At 45.1% G+C, this 26,967-nt stretch overlaps 1 protein-coding gene across 17 annotated transcripts in view; it reads left to right on the top strand.

The window, feature by feature from the left end:
• Positions 1-26,967, top strand: part of GBF1 (golgi brefeldin A resistant guanine nucleotide exchange factor 1) — a 122,510-nt gene that overhangs the window by 83,704 nt on the left and 11,839 nt on the right. For 5 of the 17 annotated variants that reach the window (XM_065894278.1, XM_065894285.1, XM_065894276.1 and 2 more), the window contains 18 exons: positions 7,791-7,922; positions 12,833-12,951; positions 13,480-13,588; positions 14,102-14,162; positions 15,632-15,686; positions 19,440-19,587; positions 19,926-20,149; positions 20,669-20,834; positions 21,259-21,470; positions 21,811-21,909; positions 22,502-22,696; positions 22,912-23,101; positions 23,698-23,838; positions 24,160-24,248; positions 25,201-25,403; positions 25,881-26,004; positions 26,288-26,413; positions 26,683-26,765. In XM_065894278.1, the coding sequence (XP_065750350.1) occupies positions 7,791-7,922; positions 12,833-12,951; positions 13,480-13,588; positions 14,102-14,162; positions 15,632-15,686; positions 19,440-19,587; positions 19,926-20,149; positions 20,669-20,834; positions 21,259-21,470; positions 21,811-21,909; positions 22,502-22,696; positions 22,912-23,101; positions 23,698-23,838; positions 24,160-24,248; positions 25,201-25,403; positions 25,881-26,004; positions 26,288-26,413; positions 26,683-26,765 (2,476 nt within the window). Of the gene's footprint in view, positions 1-7,790; positions 7,923-12,832; positions 12,952-13,479; positions 13,589-14,101; positions 14,163-15,631; positions 15,687-16,412; positions 16,512-19,439; positions 19,588-19,925; positions 20,150-20,665; positions 20,835-21,258; positions 21,471-21,810; positions 21,910-22,501; positions 22,697-22,911; positions 23,102-23,697; positions 23,839-24,159; positions 24,249-25,200; positions 25,404-25,880; positions 26,005-26,287; positions 26,414-26,682; positions 26,766-26,967 lie in introns of all 17 variants that reach the window. The other 12 variants (XM_065894273.1, XM_065894272.1, XM_065894282.1 and 9 more) reach the window with 8 other exon arrangements.

Here is a 26,967-nt window from a genome sequence, read left to right as displayed (position 1 = left end):
TGACTGCATAAAGCTGGGGTGAATGTCCTGTTTTAAAGTATAGCAACAGAAGTTTTTAATTTCTCCTGGGCTTTCAAATTGCCTGCTTAAGTTTGGTCTTGGTCTTTTTTTTTTTTTTTTTAATTTATTTATTATTTATTTTTGGCTGCATTGGACCTTTGTTGCTGCGCGGCTTTCTCTAGTTGCATCAAGCGGGGGCTACTCTTCATTGTGCAGCTCGGGCTCCAGGTGCACGGGCTTCAGTACTTGTGGCTCGTGCACTCCAGAGCGCAGGCTCAGTAATTGTGGCACATGGGCCCAGTTGCTTTGTGGCATGTGGGACCCTCCCAGACCAGGGCTCGAACCCGTGTCCCCTACATTGGCAGGCTGACTCCTAACCACTGCACCACCAGGGAAGCCCCCTGGTCTTGGTCTTATACAATGAATGCAGAAAACGGCAAGGTAGAATAAAGGACCACAGCAGCTCTGGTTTGCCTGTATGTTACAGCCTAATTGCTTTCCTTTCAATATGTGCCAGTTTTCTCTAGAAGGAAGAGAACTGGTGTTTAGAGTTGATACGCATCAAACTTGTGCTCTCAGTAAGACAGATGGATCAGTCTATCCTCGGGCCTCTGCGATATGTTTCAGGTCCCTATGGGCCTCGTTTAGCCCTGCCAGCCTTGTTAAAGGGGCCTCATTCTTCCTTCTTGGATTAGGAAGGAACGTGGGCAAACCTGAAGATTAATTTGTATGGCAGTACTAAAATCAGGAACTAACAGTGTTTAGTCATTGGCTAGGAGGAGGATGGGTGCAGAAGAAACTTTAATTCTAGGATAGTTAAGTCTTAAATTTTTATTTGCCATCCATGTCATGCAGTTAATATATCTAATAGTAAACCCATAGCAATAGCATAGTATAATATTTAAGAACATAATCCAGAACAGACCCAGATTTAAATTCTACCTCTTCCACTTACTGCATGACCTTGGGCAAGTCACTTAACCTCATAGAGCCTTGGTGTTCTTATCTATAAAATGGGAACAGTAATACTATTTCTCAGGGTTACTGGGAAGATAAAGTAAATAACCTACATATGATAATTAGTTTAGTATGTAGCTGTTGCTGATGTCAGAGGCCAATTAAGGTTGTTGTCCTGAGCAATGGAATGGGATTCTTCTTGTAGGGTGGTAGATAGCAGCTCCTAGCAGCAAGCTAAACTGGCTGTTTAGCAGAAATGCCCAAGGTGGGAAGCTCATTTCTCTTCCAATCAGGATTATGTATCATACTGGAGAAAGTCATGCAGTAAACAAACTATTTTCCCACGTGTATGCTGCCTTTAAGTCCCTGTCTTATCTTCTGAAAGTGTAGGCTAAATCTGATACCAGGCAGACTAGGGTGGTCCTACTCAACAAGGAGGAGATTATAAAAGTGAGGATTTCAGGGCTTCCCTGGTGGCGCAGTGGTTGAGTCTGCCTGCCAATGCAGGGGACACAGGTTCGTGCCCTGGTCCAGGAAGATCCCACATGCCGCGGAGTGGCTAGGCCCGTGAGCCATGGCTGCTGAGCCTGCGCATCTGGAGCCTGTGCTCCGCAACGGGGGAGGCCACAACAGTGAGAGGCCCGCGTACCGCACACACACAAAAAAGTGAGGATTTCAGGAGCAGCCTGAAAGCAGCCTGCTCTGGGTTCTGTATGATATCAGAGATTTCAGTCTGAAAAAAATACATCTTTCTATCATCTCTCTTAGGAGAGACAGACATGCTATAGGGACAGAGGTAGCCCAGGTCCTGAAAAGGTGTTTGAGCCAGAGAACATATGTAAATGCCAAAAACCCTTTTCTTTCTGGTCATCTTGAACATTTGGGGGCCAGATGTCTACGGAGGAGGAGAGGAGTTTTTATGTCATCTCTGGCTTAGGTTGGGACCTCATGAACATGACCTTCTACAAATTACTTATCTAAGACAGCTCGGGGAAGATATAAAATTATGATTTCTAATCCTTGGGATTTTCAGACTTTCAGTAAAACCCCAAGATGTGTAAGTTCAGGATTTGCTTATGTTTAATTAGAGTAAGAGTTAAGGTTTGGTTTTTTGATTCATAAAAACAGGTTGGGTTGGCCTTTGAGGGAGAAATAAGCCTGAAAAATGCATACTTCTCAAAGGGTATTTAAAGGACCAAGTGTTAGAAAATAATTTGCCTTTCTTGGTGTAAGGTCGTTTGTATCATTATCTTCTACTGCAGGCCCTAGGTGGACCCATGAACCCACCTTGTACCTGGATGTGGTAGTGATTAAGTTATCACCACATTTTGTTTCTTAAAGGGTCATAATATCAAAGATAATCCCCCTCCTCATCCCCACTGCAGTCTAAAGGCACTTTGAGAAACTAAGGATTTGTTTGAGAATAGGAAACAGATCTGGGAAACTATTGGGTGATAGCTGAAAAAAGAGGATCCACTGTCTGGAGCTTAGACAAACAAACTGGGCTTGCTTTTCCTCCAGGCTACCTTTGTAACAGACTGTCTGCATTCATGCTTATTTACTCCCAAACTGTACTTTGCATTTAAAATAAATTTTGGAGATCTAAAGGAAGCCTTAAAGAATTTCATTAAACTGTGTACTACCACCACCATCTTCTTCCCCAGGAAAACCCTGTGGTTGAGGAAACTATGGCCCAAAGAAGGGAAGTGTCTGCCCAAGGTCGCATAATTAGTGACAGACCAAGACTGGGCATAGTGCATTTCTTTTTTTCATTTCTCCTGTTGTATAGGGCAGGGTTGCAAAGGCTTGTCTGGGTTTAACCCTTAAGCCTGGACTAGATAATTTTCTGAGAGCTGCCCTTTGGCAGCCGTCTCTCAAGCCAGTTCATGAAATCAAGCCTAAATCCCCACCTGACCATTCAAGACTGGAAATAAAGGTGTGGCAGATATTCCAGAGGCTTCTGGCTACACCAAAGTTTAGTTTGTCTCATCCTTTGGACCACTACTCCTGATGTCCTGTAGTGACCAAGAAGAGCACAGCTCTTTCCTATGGAACAGTATTTCAAAAATTCCATTTGCAGCTCATTCTCAATCTTACTTTGACTTTTACAAGAAGTATTCCTAGGTATAGCATAGTCAGAGAAGTAGGATATGAGGACCTGGACTTCCCTGGCGGTCCAGTGAGAGTTAAGGCTCTGAGCTTCCACTGCAGGGGATGCCGGTTCAATCCATGGTTGGGGAACTAAGATCCTGCATGCCCCATGGCTCGGCCAAAAAAAAAAAAAGGGGGGAATATGAGGACCTAACACTTTCTCCTAAAATGGAATGTGGAGGCATAGACATAAAAGCCCAAAACCAAAGAGCTTTTTATGCTCAAATAATTCTGTACTGTGTCTCTGGATACAGAAATGTCAAGTGAGGTAAATGAACTAGACTTACATTTTTATCATGCTCTGATTTATTAGTCTGTTATACATGATTTACCTTGTGAATGATGATATTCTGTCTCCAGGAACATGAGCCAATATTTGCAGGATGAAGAGCTAGGATGGGAGCAGGCTGGTGACCCTCTAGAAAGCAAGAAGGGAGAAGTAGCCTCTGAGGGCAAAAGGGTCGAGACAAGCATTTCTGAAGCCAAATGGTGTTGAAATAATATACCACAGGACTTTTTCCTTGTCAGCGTAATCCAATTGAGAATGCCCAACCGCCCCTGATAAGAGTCACTCAGGAGTAAAGAGCTTGCTACCAGGGAAAGCAGCTTATGTGTGCATTTTGGCTCAGGAATGTGCCAGCCCAATGTTGGCCAAATGAGGAAAGGCTGCTGCAGGCTGGAGAACACAAGCCTCCTGGGAGGATGGCGACTGCTCCCCTGTATGCTGAGAAGAGATTGTTCCCTTTTGTCTAAGGGCAGTGTATGATGCCACAAGTTGAGGCCTTTGACATAGATTGTCAGAGAAGGTGGCAGCTCTGATGTGAAAAAAGAAAACAGTGTCAGTATTCATCTTCTTTTGGACAGGTCACCTCATCATCTGAGAAGATAGGAGACTTGGGGGACATCTGCAGATTCTCAACCTGACTTTAGGCCAAAAGTCACTTGGAGACTTAACCTGTCTTAATGTCACAATATAGGGAGTTGAGAGCCCTGTTCACTGATGTTGAGCAGAACAACACCAAGAAACCTCTGAAGAGCTTCACTTTGCTTTGTGTTGAAGTGACCTACAGCTTCTCCAGAAATAGTTTAATAAGTCTTGTTGTGATTATTCTTATTGGGCACTGACTAGCCAGAAGTTGGACCTGGACTTGATTTTAGCAGCAGGTGGCCTAGTCCTAGAAGGATCCCAAGTGTTCTTTCTCCGGTGGGAGTTGAATTTCCCCTCCTTCTTGTACCCATTCCTTTTTTTCACTTCCCATCTTAGAACATGAATCAGTCACCTTCAGAGCACCCCTCTACCTGATCTGCACTCTCTGTTTACTGAACTGTTTGTGCCTTGAGGTTGACAGCCTTCCAGGGCGGGAATTTTGGCTGCTTGGCAGGGGTGTCAGATGTCTCCTTGGTTGTGAAATTACTCAGCCTGCTCACTATGAGCAGCATCATGGCATCTTTTCCCTGAAGGACTCGGGCAGCTCTTCTTACTCTTCCAAAGAAGATCTAGACAGTTGAATCTCTGTCCCCAGGCAGGCTAAGCCAGGAGGTAGAACACCAGAAATTTTTCTTTTCTGGATTCGTAGGAAGCAGTAGAGTTGAATCTGCAGTTGAACCTAGAGGGCAAAACTCCAGTTCTGCCTAGACCAAATTCTCTTGGGAAAGTTAATTTTATATACCATCATCCTCTTTTTTTAGAGGGGTAGGGGAGTGAGGGTGAAAGTGAAGGTTCCTGGTGGGCTCATTAAAAAGTCCAGCCCTTGGGCTTCCCTGGTTGCGCAGCAGTTAAGAATCTGCCTGCCAATGCAGGGGACACAGGTTCAAGCCCTGGTCCGGGAAGATCCCACATGCCACGGAACAGCTAAGCCCGTGCGCCACAACTACTGAGCCTGTGCTCTAGAGCCCGCGAGCTACAACTACTGAGCCCATGTGCCACAACTACTGAAGCCTGCGTGCCTAGAGCCCATGCTCCACAACAAGAGAAGCCACCGCAACGAGAAGCCCGTGCACCGCAATGAAGAGTAGCCCCCACACACTGCAACGAAGAGTAGCTCCTGCTTGCTGCAACTAGAGAAAAGCCCACCTGCAGCAACGAAGACCAAACGCAGCCAAAAATAAATAAATAAAATAAATGAATTAAAAAAAAAAAAGTCCAGCCCTTCTAGTTTTCCATCACTAAGTTTCCATAAAGCATTGACTCACAGAATGGAAGTGCTGGAATGAATGTATTTTAACAGTCAGATTCCAACTATCTAATTTGACAGATGAGCTTGGGTATCATATGCCTAGTTATTAGTAGGAGTGAGACTAATGATTCCTTGTCCATTGACTGGATTATATATTACGTGAGGGTCACATCCAGAGCATCCAGAGAGTTTTCTGTGGGACTTTGTCCAAGCCTCTGTATAGTATCACTCCTGCCCCCTCCAAGTCTCTCAATGCCATGTTGAACTCTTTTCTCTTAAGCAGAAGGTTAGGGGCTTCCCTGGTGGCAGAGTGGTTAAGAATCCGCCTGCCAATGCAGGGGACACGGGTTCGAGCCCTGGTCCGGGGAGATGCCACATGCTGTGGAGTAACTAAGCCCGTGTGCCACAACTACTGAGCCTGCGCTCCAGTGCCACAACTACTGAACCCTGCGCGCCTAGAGCCAGTGCTCCGCAACAAGAGAAGCCACTGCAATAAGCCCACGCACCACAACAAAGAGTATCCCCGGCTCACTGCAACTAGAGAAAACCCACGTGCAACAACGAAGACCCAACGCAGCCAAAAATAAATAAATTAATTAATTAATTTTTTTTTAAAAAAAGAAAAATCTTCAGTTGAAGCAGCCCTGCAGAGACAGATCAAACTTCCATCAATTTCAAGCCCACTGAACACAGCAGAGAAACTACTGCTTTGGTACATTAAGTCATTTGGCTTTGAGAGGCCACACCCTATGTGTGTGTTAAAATTTATAGGACTCAAAAAGAGTCAGTTTTACCAAATTAAAAAATTTAAAAAACAAACAAAAAGAGGAAGAATGCACTTGGCCCTGGAAGTGTCAAATGGTGGGTGTAAAATTGACTTAGTCTTTGACTATGAAACAAGTATAGGTAAAGCAACTGGGTGAATGCTCAGAAAATCTGTTCCCTATCCCACCTCGCAAAGATTGTCTTCCATCTAACACTTTCATATCTCAAATATACCAAACATGACTGTTTTTTAAATGACAGACCAAATCGTATGTAATACAGTTGTGTTCCTAAAGCAGCAAGACTAGATGACTTTAGTTTTTTCAGTGTGCTTTTTAAAGGTATTTTATTTCAGCTTTCCCAAATATATCTATTCCTTACATATCAACCCTTTACCATCTTGAACACACACAAAGATTTTTCTCTAGGTTTTTTCTGCAGATTGTAGATCTCTAGGTGGGGGTAGTGGGGGATGAGAAGCAGGTTTTATACAGCTGATGCGATCACTGTACAGACAAGCTTGGAAAATGCTACTCAATCTGCCAATTAATTAAAGCATTAATCTGAGGAACAGTGGGGCCAGGGAATGTTTACCCAAAGAGGAGGGTGGTAAGAATTGAGTGGGAAGCTCCCTACATTTGCATGAAAATGAAGGTGCTTAGAAAACCCAGCTTCCTTTTGTCTCTAAAGGTGGGGCAGCCTTTATCCAGTCCCTGAGTCTTTCTGGCCTATTTAGGAAGCCTTTTAGGGAGCTAGTGTCTGAGATATGAAAGCACAGCAGAAAAACAAAATTTAAACCCTGGGCATAGTAGGGTACAGAGCAAGTCCAGTATAAAGTAGCTTCTTAGACCTGGAATGAAACCTTCTAAATTTAGGAGTATGTGCTGATAATTAAGGAGAATAGATATAATGGTTTTACAAGTTTTAGAACCATATGTATAGACTGGGTTCAAATCCCAGCTCTGCTTCTTATTAGCTGTGTGATTTGGGGCCAATCATGTGTCTTATCTGAGCCTTATTTTTCTCATGTGTAAAATAAAGATTATGAATTGCCTCTTCATCTCAAGGCAGTTAGCCCTCTGCTTACTGTAGACAGAAAGGAGGCTAGAGAGTGGTTAGGAGCTTTGCAAGATTATAAACTGCCTCCAACACAGCCTTTTGTTCTTTTTGAGCTTATTTTTCAGCAAGGGACTATAAACCTCAAGTTTCCCCCTCAACTTCCTGGAATGTGCTGCATTCTTTATCTCTAAGAGAAGTGACCTTGACTATAACAACAAAAGACCTAAGACAGCAAGCAGCTCATCCTGGGATCTCTTTGGCTACGTTGGCTGTACTCAAGATGAGGTTTCCCTGTGCACCCCTAGGGAGGGTGGTGAAATGGACATGGATAATTGACCCAGCAATATTTGATGATATTAAAGAATTACTGTTAATTTTTAAATTGTGGTTTAAAAATATATTTACATACATAAGTATTTTAAAAGCATAAAATTTACCATCTTAACCATTTTGTTGTTAATTTTTAAGCATAGTAATGATACTGTGTTTTTTTAAGCTTTAAACTAAAAATTTTGCAGATAAAATGACATAGTGTTTGGGGTTTGATTCAAGATAATCCAGAGGGAGGAAGATTGTCCCAGCAACTAAGAACTCTAGCCTCATGGCACAGTTAAGAAGAGCCTTTTTCTAGAGTTTAGCTTTTTGTAAGATGGCTCTTTATTCTCATTTCTTTTCTTGCAGAACTCTCAGAAATTGAGCCCAATGTGTTCCTTCGTCCATTTCTGGAAGTAATTCGCTCTGAAGATACCACTGGCCCTATCACTGGACTAGCGCTCACCTCTGTCAACAAGTTCCTGTCCTATGCGCTCATAGGTAAGAGCTCAGACTTTGTTGGATGACCACAGCTCTTCATTTCTTGCCTCTCCTGGAGTGGTCAGGCTTTAGGCAATGAGCTGGTGATACTAGAAGGTTTTTCCCAGCCATCCGTTTCCTTGTAGAAGAGAAATAGGATTGTTTATTGGTTACTCATCACACTAATTGACTCAGGTTGTGCAGAGTGGGGAATGAGAGGTTTCCTTGGGACTCTGATTTCCTTGTGCTCTGGAGGCAGTTAAGGGTATAGTGCCCTTGAAGGTTTGATTTATTTTGGTTTATTTTTTAAGTTATTTTTCAAATATAATGCATGCTTATTTTAAGAAAATAAACAATAAAGAGGTGTCTAAAAGAAAAGTTAATGGTCTCTCTCAATGTTTCTCCTCCCTCTTTAGGTAAATATTAACAGGCAGGTTTGAATCTTCCTATACCTTTTTCTACATGTGTATAAATATATATAAAGTTTCACCTCTTTTAAAAAAGAAATAAAAATAGGATTATGTGCTACATATTTTCTCATTTAATAGTATTAACTTAGGTGTACATGATATAATTATCCATCTGATTTATTCTTTTCCCTCCAGTTTTTTTGAGGTATATAACATTGTATCAGTTTAAGGTTTACAGTGTAAAAGATTTGATAGATGCATATGTCGCAAGATGATAAACATAATAAGTTTAGTTAAATCCATTGCCTCACATAGAAACAAACTTTTCTGTGTGTGTGATGAGAACTTTTAAGATCTCTCAGCAACTTTCAGACATACAATACAGTATTGTTAACTGTAGTCATTATGCTGTACACTACATCCCCAGAACTTATTAATCTTATAACTGGAAGTTTGTATGTTCTTTTTTTACTGGGATAAAATATACATAATATAAAATTTGCCATTTTAATAATTTTAAAGTATATAATTCAGTGACATTAATTACATTCACAGTGTTGTGCAACTATTACCACCATCTATTTCTCAAACTTTTTCATCACGCCAAAAAAGAAATTCTAATCATTAAGCAATGATACACCATTTCCCCTGCCCCTCAGTCCCTGGTAAGACTTTTTTTTTCTTTTTGGTAGCTGTATAATTTCCATCGTATAGATATAATACAGTTCACTCAATCATTCTCTTATTGAGTAATATTTAATATTTAAGTTGTTTCTTATTTTAAGCCATTATTATTTTTAAAATAAATAAATAAATTTATTTATTTATTTATTTTTGGCTGCGTTGGGTCTTCTTTGCTGTGTGTGGGCTTTCTCTAGTTGCAGCGGGCGGCAGCTACTCTTCGTTTCGGTGCGCGGGTTCCTCATTGCGGTGCGCGGGCTTCACATTGCGGTGGCTTCTCTTGTTGCGGAGCACAGGTACTAGGCACGCGGGCTTCAGTAGCTGTGGCTCGAAGGCTGTAGAGCGCAGGCTCAGTAGTTGTGGTGCACGGGCTTAGTTGCTCCGTGGCATGTGGAATCTTCCCGGACCAGGGCTCAAACCCGTGTGTCTCGCATTGACAGGAGGATTCTTAACCCCTGTGCTACTAGGGAAACCCCAAGCCATTATTAATAATGCTGAAATAAGCAACCTTGTTCATATGTCTTTATTATTCATTTTCCTTTTGTATGACAGATTCCTGAACTTGAAATTTCTGGTTTAAAGGCCATGTGCAAATTACATTTTTATATGTACTACCAGTTTGCTTTCCCAAAAGATTAAAATCATTTGCACGTCCAACAGTAAGGTTTGAGAGTTTCCATTTCCCCATTCTGTCACCAGCACTGATTATTATCGATATTCTTTATTTGTGCTAATTTGATGGGTGAAAACTGGTATTTTGTTGTTTTTATTTCCTTGAGCCTGAACATTTGAATTTATTCTCCTTTGCCTATTATTTTATTGAGTTGTTTTTGTTTTTCTTATCAATTTGTAGTTCTTTGTATAGTGTTTATTAACCTATTGTCTATCACAGTATTACAAATATTTTCTTCCAATCTAGTCCAGATATTTTATCCAGTCTGTTTATCTCTGAATTTGTTTATGGTGTCTTTTTTGGATTCCTTTATAGTTGGTTTTGTCACTTAGAATACCGATTTTTTTTTCCCCTATTGTCTGCCCATGTGCAAGGGTGAGGAACATAGAACACAGGCAGCTGTCCTTGTTTCTAAGTAAGGAGATAGGAAAAGAGGAAGCTCAGGCTATAGCTAGCAAGAAAGGAAAATAACCTTCAGTTGAAGGCAAGAAAACCCTTTATCTTTTCTAGAAAGTTGGATTTGCTTAGTTGAAGCATTCAGGATTGGGAGCAGGTATCCTGGGTGCCAGCTAGGTTCTCTAGGTGCATGAGCTTCTCCAGGCACCCTAGTCCTAGCTTCATACTTCTCCTAAGCAAAAATCAGGCCCAGCTACTTACAGCCTTGCCCTGAGCACCACCTGCAGGTCATCTCTCTTCACGGCCTCCAGCAGCTGCCCTCGGTGCCGTTTCCCTCTGCTCTTTTGTCAGTGTTACTCTCTCCCCCTTCTGGGGTTGGCAGACAAGCTGGTCATTGGAGACCTCAGGCCAGCTGGTCACTGGAGTTTCCTGTGGTGGGAAAAGAGAGTGCTGGAGGTGGTGATTGCATTGGGCATGAGAACAGGAACGGGAAGGAGTGTATGGAAGCCAGAAGGTAAAGGAGATGAGATTGGCAGATTTCCCTGTAGTCTTCTCCAGGGTGGCCAGGAAAGGAGGAGATTCTAAAGAAGGGGTCCTGGGGAAGACAAGGTCTGTTAAGTTAGCCACCTTCTGTTTAGGCTGCCCTTCTGGAAGGAACTGCCTTCCACCTCTCAGCCCTGTGACCCAAGGAGTCTAGGGTTATTTTAGATCCTACTCCAAAGACCAGCCTTTTGTTTGGCCCCACACAGCTGCCAGATCAGGATTTGTGCCTCTGATTGCCTGGCTTATGAGGCCCTGCCTGTAGTTCTAAGGACCTGTCACTTGTACCTACCTTTTTAGAAAATTAACTTTGCTACTTCATTCAAGCTCAGAGGATAAGAGCTACAAAAAGATCAGTAGCGCTTAAACCTCTTTACCTAGGGAGACTACTGAAAGAGGAGACGAAATAGACCCCCAGGAGTTGGGAGCAAGGCTGCCATTCACTAGGAACTCTGAAACACTACACAGCACTGAGAAGGTCCTGGATTTCCCGAACAAGGAAGGGTCCTTCTGTGGACCCTGGAGGCCTGAATAAAGGACCCTGTCCAGCAGGGCTGTGAGAGAGGACTCAGGCAACAGCCTTGAGAGTATAGGATTTTCTGTGTTGATTGGGAGAAATATGGAGAGTTGGTGTGATAGAAGGAGCTGGGTCACCTCCTGTACTATAGATCATCATGAAATTGGCTTCCTTCTGCATGACCTCTAAAGTAGCCGCTCGTGATACTGAGTAGTGGCATGCAGTAAACAGGGCAAAGAGAGTCTGACTAGGTGTCAGAGACTAACCAGGACAGAAGAGAAGAAAGAAAACAAATGAAAACCTCTCACAATTGATAAAAGTTTTCTGGCTCATTGTGGCAAGAGAAATGTTCTGGTTTCTCAGCCATCTGCTGAGCTTCAAACTCAGGAACTCCATTAATTTCAGGTACCAAGAAAGAGAAAATGGTAAGAATTTCTTCTAATTCCCACACTTAAAACTAGGAGCTTCTCCTAGCTTACACCATGCCACCTCTGGAGCATTTTTCTCTGTCACTCACAAAGCTTTGTCACGTCCCTATCTTTTTTTTCCTACTTTTGCTCCCCTTTCAAGAACAATCCAGGCAGTTCAGCAGGACCCTTGTAAGCCTTGATGGAGGTCACTTTGGCTACTCCTTGTAGATATTTATTTATTATAAATTTATTTATTTTATTTTATTTGTTTATTTTTGGCTACATCGGGTCTTCGTTGCTGCATGCGGGCTTTCCCTAGTTGCGGCGAGCGGAGGCTACTCTTTGTTGCGGTGCAACAACATTCCAAAAGCAATCAGAGGGAGATGTGTTGAAAGAGAACATCTGAAAAGAGAAAGGCTGCAACCTTGGCATTCAAAGCTCTGGCCCTACTTGGCCCTTTCTCTGGGCCAAAACCTCAGATTTCCAGGCCCTTCCTCTATGAAATGAGTAGCTTTACCCCAGTGATTTCCAAAGTGTGGTCCCCTGACCAGCAGCATTAACTTTACCTGGAATCTTGTTAGAAATGCAAATTCTCAGGTCCCGCACTAGACCTACTAAATCAAAAATTCTGGGAGTGGGACCAGCAATTTCCTTTTTTTTTTTCTTTCTACAAATTTATTATTTATTTTACTTATTCACTCTTGGCTGTGTTGGGTCTTCATTGCTGCATGCAGGCTTTTTCTAGTTGCAGTGAGCGGGGGCCACTCTTCATTGCGCTGCGCATGTTTCTCATTGAGGTGCGCGTGCTTCTCATCGCAGTGGCTTCTCTTGTTGAGGAGCATGGGCCCTAGGCACGTGGGCTTCAGTAGTTGTGGTATGTGGGCTCAGTAGTTGTGGCTCACGGGCTCTAGAGTGCAGGCTCAGTAGTTGTGGCACACGGGCTTAGTTGCTCCACGGCATGTGGGATCTTCCCAGACCAGAGATTGAACCTGTGTCCCCTGCATTGGCAGGTGGACTCTTAACCACTGTGCCACTGGGGAAGTCCCAGCAATTTCTATTTTTAACAGGCCCTCCAAGCGATTCTGATATATGTTTAAGTTTGAGAACCACTTTTACACAGTGGAGTTTGTGCCGAGATGCTTATTAAAGCCAGTTATGGGCAAAAATTCTCAGGTAGCTCAGGAAGCCATGGGTTAGGGAATTGGGAGAGGAGAAAACCAAAAGTCTCTCAAAACAGTCTCTAGACAGGATGTCTTGACTTTTCTGTCTCTCCTCTACACATCTTTTCTTTTTTGTTGGAGCAGATCCCACCCATGAGGGCACGGCAGAGGGCATGGAGAACACGGCAGATGCTGTCACCCATGCCCGTTTTGTGGGCACAGATCCTGCCAGCGATGAGGTTGTCCTGATGAAAATCCTTCAGGTAAATGGAGGGGAAGAGCAAATAGGCTAATGGCCAGGAGCTGGTGCCTCTGGCTCTACCTGCCGGAGCCTGATGGCAGCTTGAAGCTATGTTCTGACTCCACTGGGGCTTAGAGAGCTACTTTGTTTCCAAACAAGCAGCTCTGGTACCCGAAGTAAAAGCTTTTTCTAAGGAAAATAATTAAAAGCCTTAAATGAATTGATATCAAATACCAGAACCCTTAATAGGCTTGTACCTCTGGCAGACTGTATCTGTGCCATCCATCTGTTGGGCTTGTGAGCTAGGGCTGGAATGAGTGCTGAACTATGTTGGGGTCATGCAGAGTAAAGACACAGTTCCTAAGACAAGCTCCTGGGAGACCCCCCACCAAACTGAAGCAAGGTCAGCTCTTGCTAACCTCTTTCTCACCCCTGAGTGCTTCCGTAGGAGACTTAGAGAAACAGGAGGCAGCTTCTCTCCCCTCATGTACACCCTTCTTCACCCAGCCTGCCATGTTTATCATGGTCTCTCCTTTTTTTTTCCTGGTAGGTACTGCGGACTCTGTTGCTGACCCCAGTAGGTGCCCACCTAACCAATGAATCTGTGTGTGAGATTATGCAGTCTTGCTTCCGGATCTGCTTTGAAATGAGGCTCAGTGGTAGGTGCTTGAATACTGGGCCCTTCACCATTCCTGGGGCCAGTATCTGTGAGTATGAATACAGGATGCTGTCTCTCAGTCCCAGAGAGATGGAAAACTCATGACTTCTCCATCACCTACCTTGTGGAGCCATAGGGATCTAGGAGTCTCTGTACTTGACAATTTGTTGTGCAGCTAGAATAGAGACCTTAGCTTTTTGTGCCAGGGCAGGAATTGGGCTGGATCCCAGAATGACTCAGCCCAGAACCAAATCTCCCTCCCTTGAGGTTTCTGGGATTGACACCAGCCTGCAACCCCTGAGAACACATCATTGCTCCCCCTTTTTATCCTGACTCAGTAGTGTCATCTAGTGGGCCAGTGATATTCTGGCTGCCAGGCTGAGCTGGAGCTGGTTTTAATAAGTTTGGTATAATCCTTAGTAAACAAGGTTTGGAGGGGAGTCTGCTCTGAGAAGCCTCCTGATAATAGCACGGCAAGTAATGACACCTGTGTTATTTGTTTTTGCCTGTGCAGAGTTATTGAGAAAATCCGCAGAGCACACTCTCGTAGACATGGTGCAGCTGCTCTTCACAAGGTAAACCTGCTGCTGTTTGCTTCAGCCCGGCTGCCCAGGCCTCTTGAGCCTGCTTGCTTCCACACAGCCACTTCAGGGACCTGGCCAACCCCACAACCACATCAGAGGCCATTGAGATTATGGATGGGCGTGGTTCTCTAGGACCAGGGTTACCAAGCGAGGGAGAAAGAGGAGGGAGCTGGCTTGGCCTCAGGGGGAAGCAGAGGGTTATTTGATCTAGGCTGACAGAACTTCTGCTTCCCAAACTTGTGTCTGTTTCTGTGCAGGTAGCAGCTGGGAAAGGGAACCCAGAGAGGAAGCCAAACTCAAGGGAGCCTGGAACAGGTTGCTGAGCTCCCAGAGCTCAGCCCGATTTCTGTAAGGAAGGACCAAGTCTAGAGTGACCAACAATCCTGGTTTGCCCGACTGTCCCAATTTTAGCAGTGAAAGTCCCTCATCCCCACAAACCAAAACAGTTGTTACCTCGTCAAGACCCTCAAATTAGGGCCTAGGAGACCTTTTCATACTATGCCTAACACCCTGTTTTCTGTACTTCCTTTGAGTAGACTAACTTTGAGAAGAGCTGAGGCGAGGGTTTTACAGCTTCCCCTAGGGGATATTGATAATGGAAGAGGTTATGCATGTGTTTGGGCAAGGGTTTATATGAGAAATCAGTATACTGTGAACCTAAGATTGCTTTTAAAAATAGTCTATTAGGAGGGCTTCCCTGGTGGCGCAGCGGTTGAGAGTCCCCCTGCCAATGCAGGGGACGCGGGTTCATGTCTTGGTCCGGGAAGATCCCACATGCCGCGGAGCGGCTGGGCCCATGAGCCATGGCCGCTGAGCCTGCGTGTCTGGAGCCTGTGCTCCGCAACGGGAGAGGCCACAGCAGTGAGAGGCCCGTGTACCGCAAAAAAAAAAAAAAAAAAAAGTCTATTAGGGACTTCCCTGGCGGTCTAGTGATTAACACTCTGTACTGCCAGTGCAGGAGGCATGGGTAATAATCCTTATTATCTACAGACTAGATCTGCCTCTGGACCCTGCTGCAAGTTGTTTCTTACTTCTCAGGTTCAAATTTACTAATTTCAAAACTTCCACCTGCCTTTTACTTCTCACCCTATGCCCAGTCTCCTGGGGTTTTGATAGACTGCCCTTTCCCCATATCATGGCTTTCAGCAATACTTGCTTAGTGAATACAAGCAGAAAGGAGTCAGTTTAAAGATGGAAAGAGCCTCCACACTCCAAGGGTACTTAGTCACCTTTCCCTCATGACTACCTTCTTTTTTAGAAAGTATCTGTGTCACAGGTCCCTCAATTTCTGTGGCTCTTCAGTGAAGCTCCAAAAAGAGTGAAATTAGCCTGCTTCTTTTCCTAGCTTTTCCTAAGAGATAGTATGCTCTGGCCCAGAGCATCTTTGGGCTGTGGCTGGCATGGAGGGGAAGATTTGTTATTATCCTTAATTACAGTCCATGGGATTTTCTATCTTACAGGTTACCTCAGTTTAAAGAAGAACCCAAGAACTATATGGGGACCAACATGAAGAAGGTATGACCTGCTATCCCTCATCCAAACCTCGATCTCCCAAATTCTGTACTATAGAGATTTTCCTGGATACCCTTGCTTAGGAAAAACATACTTTCGCCTAGACAGGTTTGCTTGGAATCTAGAAATAGCTATTGCTCCTTTACCAAGAAATTTATTCTTTCCCAGGTACCTCTCCTTCCCCAACCTTTCCTTTCCAGCCTATATTTGTTGACCCACCATGTAAGCTAGTGAGCCAGTCCTTCATGGAAACTGGGTAAGGCCCATCAGGCTGGGCTGAAAATGTATGTTGATAAAGGTGAAAATCCTGCCATCCCCTCAGGGCCCAGTCTTACCAGCAGGTAGGAGGCCTAGAGAGGCTATACCTCAAATCCCATCCTAATACTGGATTAGACTGGGCTCATGCTTGGGCTAGCCTCTGTTGACAAGATAAATCAAGTCTGACTCCAGATCAGAAGGTTCTCAAACTGCTAGGAGAAGAATGGTGTTCAGAAGAACGGCCTCTTTCTATCTTGAAGTGAAGCCCTGGACTTCACAGGCCTCTGATGAGGATTCTGCTTGCAGCCCTAAGAGGTTCTGCCCTTGGAGATGACCCTTGGCTGTTTGGTGCATGCACATAACCTTCCCCTTTCCCCTGCCATCCATCCCCATTCCTGCCCTGTGCCTTGTTGGTGTGTGTTTGAGTTTATTTCACTCTGCTTAAATCGTTCGTTTGCCTGTCTTTCACAGATTTCTCCATGTCTCCTCAACAAACTGGAGCTAAGTAGTGGGGAGCAGACCAAAGCCCTGAACCAGTTAGAGAGGGTACTACTCTTTAAGAACCTCAAGGTCTCTCTCCCTCTCCCTCTTCCTCTCCCTCTCCCTCTCCTTACCCCCTTTTCATTTATTTATTTAAATGTGTATTTTTTATATGTAACATCTGGGTCCCATATCCACTGTGTAGAGCACAATTTACCCCTCCCTAGTAACACAGCACGGCTTTGGAAGAGCTGCATGTGTTTGTAACTTTGCAGTGTTGGGAATTTTCGTGGGGCATCTGGCTGCCTGAAGGCAGAAGGAAGCCTTGAACTGATAATACGTTATGTAGTAAGCCTAGAAAGAGAGCCTGGGTCCTGCTGACGTCTTGTGGGGGGGCTTAATATCTACCATTTCTAGGGGAACTATGAGGAACTGTCAAACAAGACCCTTCCCTTTTCTGCCCTCTCCCTGTCTCAGAGCTGGCATTAGAAAGCTTAAGCACAGTCCTTGATTCTAGCTGGATGCCTGAACTTGGTTTTGAGGGAAAGGGTAGTCTGTCTAGTTGGGGTCATTTTTTTCTTGGTTACCATTAAAGGTGTCATTCTAAGGTTTAGGACTCTAGATGGATGAAAAGGAGCCAGGTCCCAGGTTAGCCCAGGACACTAGCAATACTTTGGGATCTGCAAAGGTGACCTCTGTCCTTTAGAAGTAAGGGAACTTAAAACGGAGGTGCAAGCTAAAGATTACCCTAATCTGCATATCCTTGCTTTAGGAAGAAGAGGGAGAGAAGGAGGTATGGGCTATCTAAGCTCTCATAACAGTTTGCATGCTAGAGGTGTGGCTGTGGACATCCAGGTCATTGAAGATAAAAAGAACTGTGTGTGTTTTGCGTGTGTGTGTGTGCACTAGACAGTCCATAGGCCTGTGTTTTCTTTGCATGCCTTGTCTCAAGTTTCATTTGTGTGCTTGCCTAGTCTCAAGTTGCAGCTCTCTTCAGTGGCTACCCACCATTTTGCCATGATTATTAACCTAGGACCTGCCCTTTCTTTATAAATCTTATATTGTCCTTTGGAAATAAAAAGTTATACGGATAAGGTGATGTAGAGTTTCATGAACTGCTCGCTCCTCCCCCGCCCACCTTAGGATCTTAGAACAGGGAGCACAGCTATACTTTTAAAGGACTGAGACACTTGTAAGAACTGGCAGCCTCTCAACTCCTATTCCATCCAGGAGGCAGAGAGCATTCATTGAAATGATCAGGTTAGAGCTACCTCTGCAGAGGATAGAGAAGAAAACAGGAAGGACCGATCCTAGTGTGGGATGGAATCTCAATGACTGGGCTTCTCCATGGAAGTAGGACTACCTGGAATTCCTGATATTGGGGAGCCACCTGGAGAGAAAAGATATTTCACACAAGTCAGTCCAGATGTGAGTGCCATTTGGAGCTCAGTGACAGTGTCCAGTTTAAACCAGGAGGTTCCTCTTTTCTCACATTGATCTCTTGGACTTCTGGCCTATCTGCATGTTTAACTGACTCTTACCCCCAGAACTTTCTTTTGGGCTTCAGTGGTTTCTGGAGGGAGCATCCTGGTTCCTGCTTAACCACAGTGCTCAGAGCACTTGAAGCTCTATTCTAGGCATATGACTGGTGGCATTTTGGAGATGCAGGGACAAAAAGTGTAAATCCAATGTGAGGCTGTTGCTATGTTACTAAGAGCTGGAGGTGGGGCTCAGCTGTTGGGCCTGTCTCCTTTATGGGTGGAGATATGAGTATGGAAGGAAGAATTATGTAATTTCTAAGCAAAGGATCAAAGGTTGTCCAGATTCTGGAGGGCTTGGGGGAGGAAGAGGGGCTTATCCTTCAAATAGCAGAAGGAATTGAATAGGCCAAGGATAATATGGGTATTTTCAGCTTTTAGAAAGAGGCAGGGAGAAAAATTGTTTCTACTCTCTTTTAGAGTCATTCTCATGGTTCCTAGAAGAGAATTGCTGTTGCCCATTCCAGGAATTGTCTATCAATCTAGGACTAGTTTGATATAACTGTAGAAGGACTGGATGCAAACTGTAATTGAGAAGGTATCAGGATTAAGAAAATGAAATGGGCTTAAACAAAGTAGCTGTGAACTTAGGGTGGAGAAAATGCATGAAAACCTATACCCTAAGGTAGTCAGTAGGTGATAAAGATTTTGCTTTGTGACTAAAAGGAAGCTATAGGAGTAAAGATTTTCCTTTGTGACTAAAAGGAAGCTATAGGAGAGAGAGAAATGCAGCAAGAGGAAGGGAAATGGAATAGAGCAAGAGTCCAAGAAATCAGTAGCCTTACCATCTGAAAGCAGTGAGAAGGACAGGAGGTCTCATTTATATACCAAAGTTGGGAGCAGCAGAGAGCAGAGCAGCAGCATGACATGATCTTTCATCCTTAACTCCACAAATCAACTGGGATGCCACTCCTTCCTTAATTCCAAGGAATGAACCTTTCTTTCACCAATTTGATGTAGACATTCCACAGTAAGGGATATGGTTAGGATCTAGGCCCAGTTCATGAAGTAATAGGAAAGCTAAGAGTTTGGCTGGGAAGGAGTAGACTCTCACGGCTGGATAAGAACTAGGAGTAGGAGGCTACTATGCAGGTAGTTGAGGAGGAAGGCCCAGGGATCCAGGGCCTGAAGATCTGCAGCTTTGGGCAAAGGACCCCCTGCCCTTAGCTTTCAGGACTGAGGATTGCCACCCAGTATTCAGGGAAGCAGAGTGATGTATGAGGGCTGGCCTTATCAATGACCAGCCTAAAACCAGAATGTCACCTTCCACTTGGAGGCTCTCAGGCTGACCTTTAAAGTGGCAAGAGTAGAAGGCAAGTTAGAGGAGTAGGAATGTGCTCTGAATGGTCTAGATTCTTACTGTGGCACAGATGTGGGGTATAGGCTATTTTCTAGGGACCAGTAGGACTAAAAGAAGGGAGATTTCTAGGGATACAATCTTAATTTGAATACCAGTGCTAATGAGGTGTGATATTTCCAGCTGAAAATGAGAGCAGGAGGCATGAGTGATTCATCTAAGTGGAAGAAACAGAAGAGATCTCCCCGACCCCCCCGCCATATGACCAAAGTCACACCAGGTTCAGAGCTGCCCACCCCCAGTGGAACCACCTTATCCTCTAACCTCACTGGTGAGTACCCTGAGTTGCTTCTTCTGATTAGAATAGATAGAAGAAAAGTTCCTTCCTCTCTCAGGAATTTTGACATTGAAGACCAACTGATTGAGGGGCTGTGGTCTTTATACTGAGAGCAAAAAGGGAAAACTCTAGGTCAGATCAAACTGTGACCATTTAGCAATTCACAGTGACTTAAGGTTGTTCTCCTTCCAGTGGGACTCTGACTACTTTAGAGACCAAGCATATGCAGAAATTAATATGCAGTCTAGGAAAAACAAACAAACGGTACCATGGAAGGTATGTGTTTCCCACAGGGTCTCTTTTCTTCAAGCCTCACTCACTTTGCTTGGCAGGTGGCATGCCCTTCATAGATGTACCCACTCCCATCTCCTCTGCAAGTTCAGAAGCTGCCTCAGCAGTGGTCAGCCCCTCTACAGACAGTGGCCTGGAGTTCTCCTCCCAGACCACCTCCAAAGAGGACCTCACTGACCTGGAGCAACCTGGCTCTCCAGGGTACAGCACAGTTGCAGAGCCTGGCAGCAGCGAGCTAGGGGTTCCTGAGCAACCTGACCCCCAGGTACGGCTTTGATTTCTAAAGACCCCTGTCTAGTCTTCTGCTGTGGAATTGGCTTGATCCTTTGGCTCTTTATCCAGGCCTTGGCTCAAAAGAAGGTTGGGGCAGGAGGTTCTTCCCTGTTTGCTAGAATTAGCTGTGCTACCTAGAAAAACCACAGCATTACTCACTGTGAGAGGTAGTTCACAGGATTTTCAAGGTGTGCATACATGCAGTACTTGGCAAAGGTGAGGATGCTGGCCATGGCTTTTTCTGGAAGTTAATGATCTAAATCCAAGCTCCTGAGGGCCTCTGTTGCCTCTGGGGTTCTAGTCACTGTAGGTCACTGATGCCTCAGGTGATGTTTTCTGAGTCCTTCATCGTACTCCTTCCCATCTTGCATTGATTCACAGCCCACTGAGCTGGCCCTACACCTGTAGTCCATTAGAAACACTTGGAGGACAGATACTTAAGAGAAATAAGTTCCCAATTGCTCTTGCCTCATCTCTTTTCCTGTATCCTCCCCACTACTGGTCATAGCAGGAAGGGGCCCATGTGGAAAAGGCCCAATCAACATCCGTGGAATCCATCCCTGAAGTATTAGAGGAGTGCACATCTCCTGCTGACCACTCTGACTCTGCTTCTGTCCATGACATGGATTACGTCAACCCCCGGGGTGTGCGCTTTACACAGTCCTCTCAGAAAGAAGGTGAGTACTCTCAGGCAGGCTCTTCCCCCATCCTACCCACTAAGCTGTCTGAGCCTAAACCATCTTAGACCCAAGGTGTCTGCTGGTCCAAGTCCTATGCCATTTTCTAGTCAAGAAATGGAATCAAGCAAGAGGACTGTTGGATGGAGCCCTTCCCTAACTTACACAGAGAGGGAGTTTGGTGGACAATAGGAAGTGAGAGGGAAGAATAGAAAGCTTGGGACTTTTAACAGAAAGGGGGGATCATCAATTCTGATTCCCTTCAATAAGTGAGACTAGTCTTCTTACTGCCCCAGAAAAAAAACATTTTTTTCCTGAAGAGAATCACTTATCTGAAATTGCCTGTATAATGCAGAGCAGGCTAGGCCAAGTGATTGAGCCAGTTGTTTCTTAGCAGTCCCACTTCCCTCCTGGCCTTTCCCAGGCACAGCTTTGGTCCCCTATGGTCTTCCTTGCATCCGCGAGCTCTTCCGATTCCTCATCTCTCTCACCAACCCACACGACCGCCACAACTCAGAGGTTATGATCCACATGGGACTGCATTTGCTGACAGTGGCTCTTGAGTCGGCCCCTGTAGCCCAGTGCCAAACCCTCTTGGGCCTCATCAAGGATGAGATGTGCCGCCACTTATTCCAGGTAAGACTGGATTTCTAGAGGGACTCCGAACACCTGGCTTTTTTTCAGGGTCTTTCAAGGGCCAGGGGAACACAGGGAGGTTTGGCTGATTCATGTGAAGAGTATAGGACCCAGGAAAGAACCTACCTCCCCTACTGACCAGTAGTCATAGTCAAGAGGACTCCAGTAGTTCCCCGGGGACTCTGGCAACCAAAGGGAAACATAGGAATGGCTAGATATAGAGTTCCCTCAGAGCACATGACCTTAGTGACAACTTCCCACAGTTTGCTGTCCTGCTTTCTCTTGGTTGAGCCATAGTCAGGTTCAGAAACCTAATAGCCCATCCTACTGTGATCTCCAGCTACTCAGCGTAGAGCGACTGAACCTTTATGCTGCTTCCCTGCGGGTATGCTTCCTACTGTTTGAGAGCATGAGGGAGCACCTCAAGTTCCAATTAGAGGTGAGTTTCTTGAAGTTGGAAAAAAAATAGGAAGATGTATGGCACCTTCATTCGGGTCAGCTTTGTCATGCTGCAGGAGTGGGATTTGGTGGCTTCTGAGGAGAGTGCTTTTAGCCTCCATAGTTTGGTTCATTGGCTCTCCTCTTCAGTGGAGAACTTAAAAGGTGCCCAGAGAAACCTGGCTGGCTATAAAATAGGAGAACCGGAATATGAGAACTGGCAGGTCACCTCACCATGAGTGGGTAAAACTCTTCTGTCCGCAGTTCTTTTGCAACACAGGCAGGCAAGTCAAGCTAGCTTTGCCACTAAATTGCAAAAGGGAACTCTGAATAGGACCAAATCAGGCTCACACAGAGAGCACAAAAAGGGCAATGGGCAACTTGATCAGGTACGAGGTAGAGAGCCAGGCCTCCCCCATCATGAGGGACAAAGAGGGGGATGTATTTAGGGGATGGAATACCATTAAGTATCTCTTAATGCATACCTTCTGGCTAGGCGTCTGCTTCCTGTTTAATGTTTTTCCTGTCCAATTTGTCTCTTCCTATCTTGAATCCTTTCCCCACCCAAATGGCAATTATTGGATTATTGTCAGATGTACATCAAAAAGCTCATGGATATCATCACTGTGGAGAACCCCAAGATGCCTTATGAAATGAAGGAGATGGCTTTGGAGGCCACTGTGCAGCTCTGGCACATCCCCAGCTTTGTCACTGAGCTCTATATCAACTATGATTGTGACTACTACTGTTCCAACCTCTTTGAAGATCTCACCAAGCTGCTGTCCAAGGTGCTGAGCATTATTACTGACCTCTAGAAAGACGACTTTATTAAGGAGATCTCTCTGGTGGTAGTGAGGATGCTACATATAGGGAACGAAACACTTGAGAGCTGGGGAACAAGAAGAAGAAGTGTATCTTAAGGCAATGTAGAAGTTATGGGCGGTTTTAGGATTTTTGGAAAAGTATTCTAACCCCAAGTCTCCTGTATCTGTTTACTTTCCAGAATTCCTTCCCTGTGTCTGGTCAGCTCTATACAACACACCTGCTGTCTCTTGATGCCCTGTTGACAGTGATTGACAGCACTGAGGCCCACTGCCAAGCCAAAGTCCTCAACAACCTTACCCAGCAAGAAAAGAAAGAGGCAGCCAGACCTGGCTGTGAGGCAGTAGATGGCACTCGAGAAGCCAACAATAGTGAGAGGCATTTCTTTCTTTGAGGATCCCAGGGTTCTATGTTTATCCCTTCTCTACTCACTGAATCCGTTCTCCTACCCTTATGTCATTTCCTCCAAAGTACTCCTAATTCTGTGTTTCCGAGGTTTGGTGATGTGAATCATAGACCAGGCTGGCACATTAGCAGGACTCATGGACTTCTCCCTTTCTCCTCTTCCATGCTTTAGCTATTTTTACAGAGTTGTTATTTCTTTATGGGGAGAAAAGAGAATATAGATTAAAGGATATAGAACTTCTGTGCCTAAAAGCTCCAGGCCCTACCTTTTCCTACCCCCAGTGCCTGCCTCCACTCTAATTAATCTTCTCTAACTTTTCCTTAAGATTGAGGTTGCAGAAGGTCAGGGAAAGTGATTGCATAATCTCTTTATTAAATTGTAGAATCTAATGCTTGGCTGACCTGGGATAGTGACTACTTATTTGGGCTTGGGTATGTCCTGTCAGGGCCGGTGACCTGTGTGGGAACATGCAGATCTCCTTGGCCTGAAGCTCGATTCTTCTGCAGCTCTGCTTGGCTTCCAACACCATCAGTCTTCATTTACCTTCTTCTCTCTTACCAGCTGAGAGAGCGGCCAGCAATGGGAAGGCTATAGGCATGGCCCCAGACATCACAGGCCTGCATGTGCCAGGTGGAGGGCGGCTGCCAGCAGAACATGGGAAACCAGGATGCAGTGATCTGGAGGAAGCTGGTGACTCTGGGGGTGGGTACTGGGTATCCATCATTCTAAGCCCCCTCAACTGGAAGGCCTGTTAGAGAACAGAGGGGAGGGGAGCAGAAATACCCTAGGGTAGTACCTGAATCAACATTGGCTGCTCACCATGCCTTCAGACCCAGAGAGAGGCAAGAAAACATTTGGAGCCCTAGAAGATAGGACTTCTAAGGAAGTGGAAGACTGATGAGGACAAGAAATTTTCTGAGGCATCCTTTTTTTCACTAGAGAGTATATCAGCATCCTTCCAAAAGTCATTATCCTGGTAAAAGAGGTCTTACTGGTGTTTCCCTCTCTTCCTCCCATTCCTAGCTGACAAAAAGTTTACCCGGAAGCCACCTCGATTTTCCTGTCTCCTGCCAGATCCACGGGAGTTGATTGAAATTAAGAATAAAAAGAAGGTATATATAGATATCCCCAGAGCTCAGCCTCTACCCACTTCTGACTGGGTGTTCTCTGTCGGGTTTCTTTCTCAGAGAATGAGGGAGAGTCTAAGCTCACTGAACAGCTTCCCAAGGCTAGTTTTTGAGCTTCTTGGGGCTTCAGCAACCCCCCAATCTCCTTTGAATCCCTTTCCTTACTCCTAAGCCATGTAATCAGCATCTCCTATTGTGTGCTCCTGGGCAAATGCTGCCCTAGCTGAGAGTCAGGTGTTACTTGTGGTGACAAGAGCCCTGGGAGCTGGTATCCTGTGGGTCACCGAAGGTTATTGGTCATCTCGAGCTCTGGGGTGATGATTGGCAATAAAAGGGAATTGACATTTATTCTGGTGCTTTTTAGTAAAGTTCAAATAACTGTACTTTCTGGTTTTCTGGTAACACAAAGAAAACCTTCTGTTTAACCCTTTCTTCCTTGTAAGGCCAGCCTAAATGACTTTGGTTTATGTGTGCCCTTGATTGCAGGGCTGTGACTAGACAGTCAAAAAGTTATTATCGCAGTTATTTCACCTTGTCTTTCAAACCCCAGGGCCTTAAGAGCTAGGAAGCCAAAGAAAGAAGGGGAATCCGAGCTAGTCTGTAAACAGATGCCAGGAACAGCTCTAATACTGGAGAGAAAAGAAAACCTTCTCTAGTCTCTTTCTTATTTTTTTTCTCTGGTTCTCAGGTTGGACGAGAGTGCTGTGCATCTTTAGCACTCAGAAAAGGAGTAAAAAGGAGCTCCTCAGCCACTTCTAGTTAAACATGGAGATTGAGTAAAGCTAGGGGCCAATGTGGTTCAGCCTTAGTTCTGGAGTGACTTAGAACCATGTCCTAGGAGCCCATTAGGTGACCAGCTGTGGACTGTGATGGAGACCTGCCCTTGTCTGGTTTAGGGGCAGAGCAGCTTTTGACACCTCCTGTATTTCTTCTCTAGCTGCTGATTACTGGCACAGAGCAGTTCAACCAGAAACCAAAGAAGGGGATCCAGTTTCTGCAAGAGAAAGGTCTCCTCACCATCCCAATGGACAACACAGAGGTAGCCCAGTGGCTGCGAGAGAACCCTCGGCTGGACAAGAAAATGATTGGAGAGTTTGTGAGTGACCGCAAAAACATTGACCTGTTGGAGAGCTTTGTGAGGTGAGGAAACTGCAAGAAATGTGGGACATAGTTGATGATCAGCCTGGGGGGACAGACAGTTCAAAACAGTACCAGTCAGTTCCTGATGGTGACCCAGGTCATACACTCTTCCTCTTCCCAAGATTTATATCTTTTGGATCTGAAAGAGTCTCCAGCAAGAAAGCTTTGGGCACCATTCCATTCTACATAGAGAACATTGCAAAGGGGTGGAGTAGGGTTCCTGAGCACAGGGTAGGTTCTGGGTTCCAGGGATGAGGTTTCTATGTAGGAGCACACTGATGTGAAGAGTACTAAGCTTAGGGGTTGTCAAATTCTGGTTCTGTGTTAGAGATGACCTAGGAGATACCTCCCCTTTGCCGGAGCTCTCAGCCTTTTCTGTTCCAATAGGAGAAGCTTAGTGGGACTGTAGCTAATAGAGCACCCAACATTTGCAGCTTATACATCTTAAGCCTTTCGTCCTTCTTTCTTTCCCTGTAGCACCTTCAGCTTTCAGGGTCTGCGGCTGGACGAAGCTCTCCGTCTCTACCTGGAAGCCTTCCGCTTGCCCGGGGAAGCACCAGTCATCCAGAGGTTGCTAGAGGCATTCACAGAACATTGGAGGGTGAGTTTGAGTGGCAGGGACTGAGCCCAGCATCCCAAATTAATTTGACTAAGGGTTTCTATGGCTTCAACTGAAGGACCCAGTTGCTGTCTCCTAAGAAGGCTAAGAGCAATGTCAGTGAGCTTTCCCATAGAGGGGCCAGCTTCCATCAGGGAGTTGGCAAGAGATGGGCCTCTTTCTGGCTGGTACCTTCCTCTTTATCATCATTGACCAGTGGGTTGGTAGTGAGGGTTTGATTGGCCAGAGAAGGGCATTGACATAGGTGGGGTCTTTGATTTTTCAGAATTGTAATGGCTCCCCATTTGCCAATAGCGATGCCTGCTTTGCCCTGGCCTATGCTGTCATCATGCTTAATACTGACCAGCACAACCACAATGTTCGCAAGCAAAATGCACCCATGACCCTGGAGGTAAGATTGGATCCCAGCCATGGCAGAGCAGTTCCAGCACAGCTTTGGAGGTAGCAGGAAGGACATGGGTTTTCCAGTGGGCACAATAGACAAGCTTCTGTCCAAGGGAGTCAGGGGGCGCTGGCCAATCCAGAAGAGGAACTGGGGTAGGGAAGTGGATTCTGTCACTTACTGTTTCCTAAAGTCCTATTTACCACAGACCCAGGAGTTCCCTGAGTGGGGCTTCAGCATTGACACATGGGGGGTAAAGCTTATTGCCCTGTCTCTAGGAGTTTCGCAAAAATCTAAAAGGTGTGAATGGAGGCAAGGACTTTGAGCAAGACATTCTGGAGGACATGTACCATGCCATCAAGTGAGTATGCGTAGAGAATGGTGTAGCATCTCTGTTAAGGAGAAGCCCGCTACTTCCTTCTCCAGATTTTGGAGTCACATCAGACTGCAGTGACTCATATACCCTGGATTTAGCATCGTAATTTATCTGGGCAGCCCCTTCTCCCCCAACTGATTTATTCCTCAAAGAAGCCTGAATAGTACTGGAACTTTAGTACCCTGAG

The sequence above is a fragment of the Phocoena phocoena genome, chromosome 16 (genome assembly GCF_963924675.1).
Source record: "Phocoena phocoena chromosome 16, mPhoPho1.1, whole genome shotgun sequence".
Taxonomy (NCBI): domain Eukaryota; kingdom Metazoa; phylum Chordata; class Mammalia; order Artiodactyla; family Phocoenidae; genus Phocoena; species Phocoena phocoena.
This window is presented reverse-complemented; position numbering and strand designations above follow the sequence as displayed.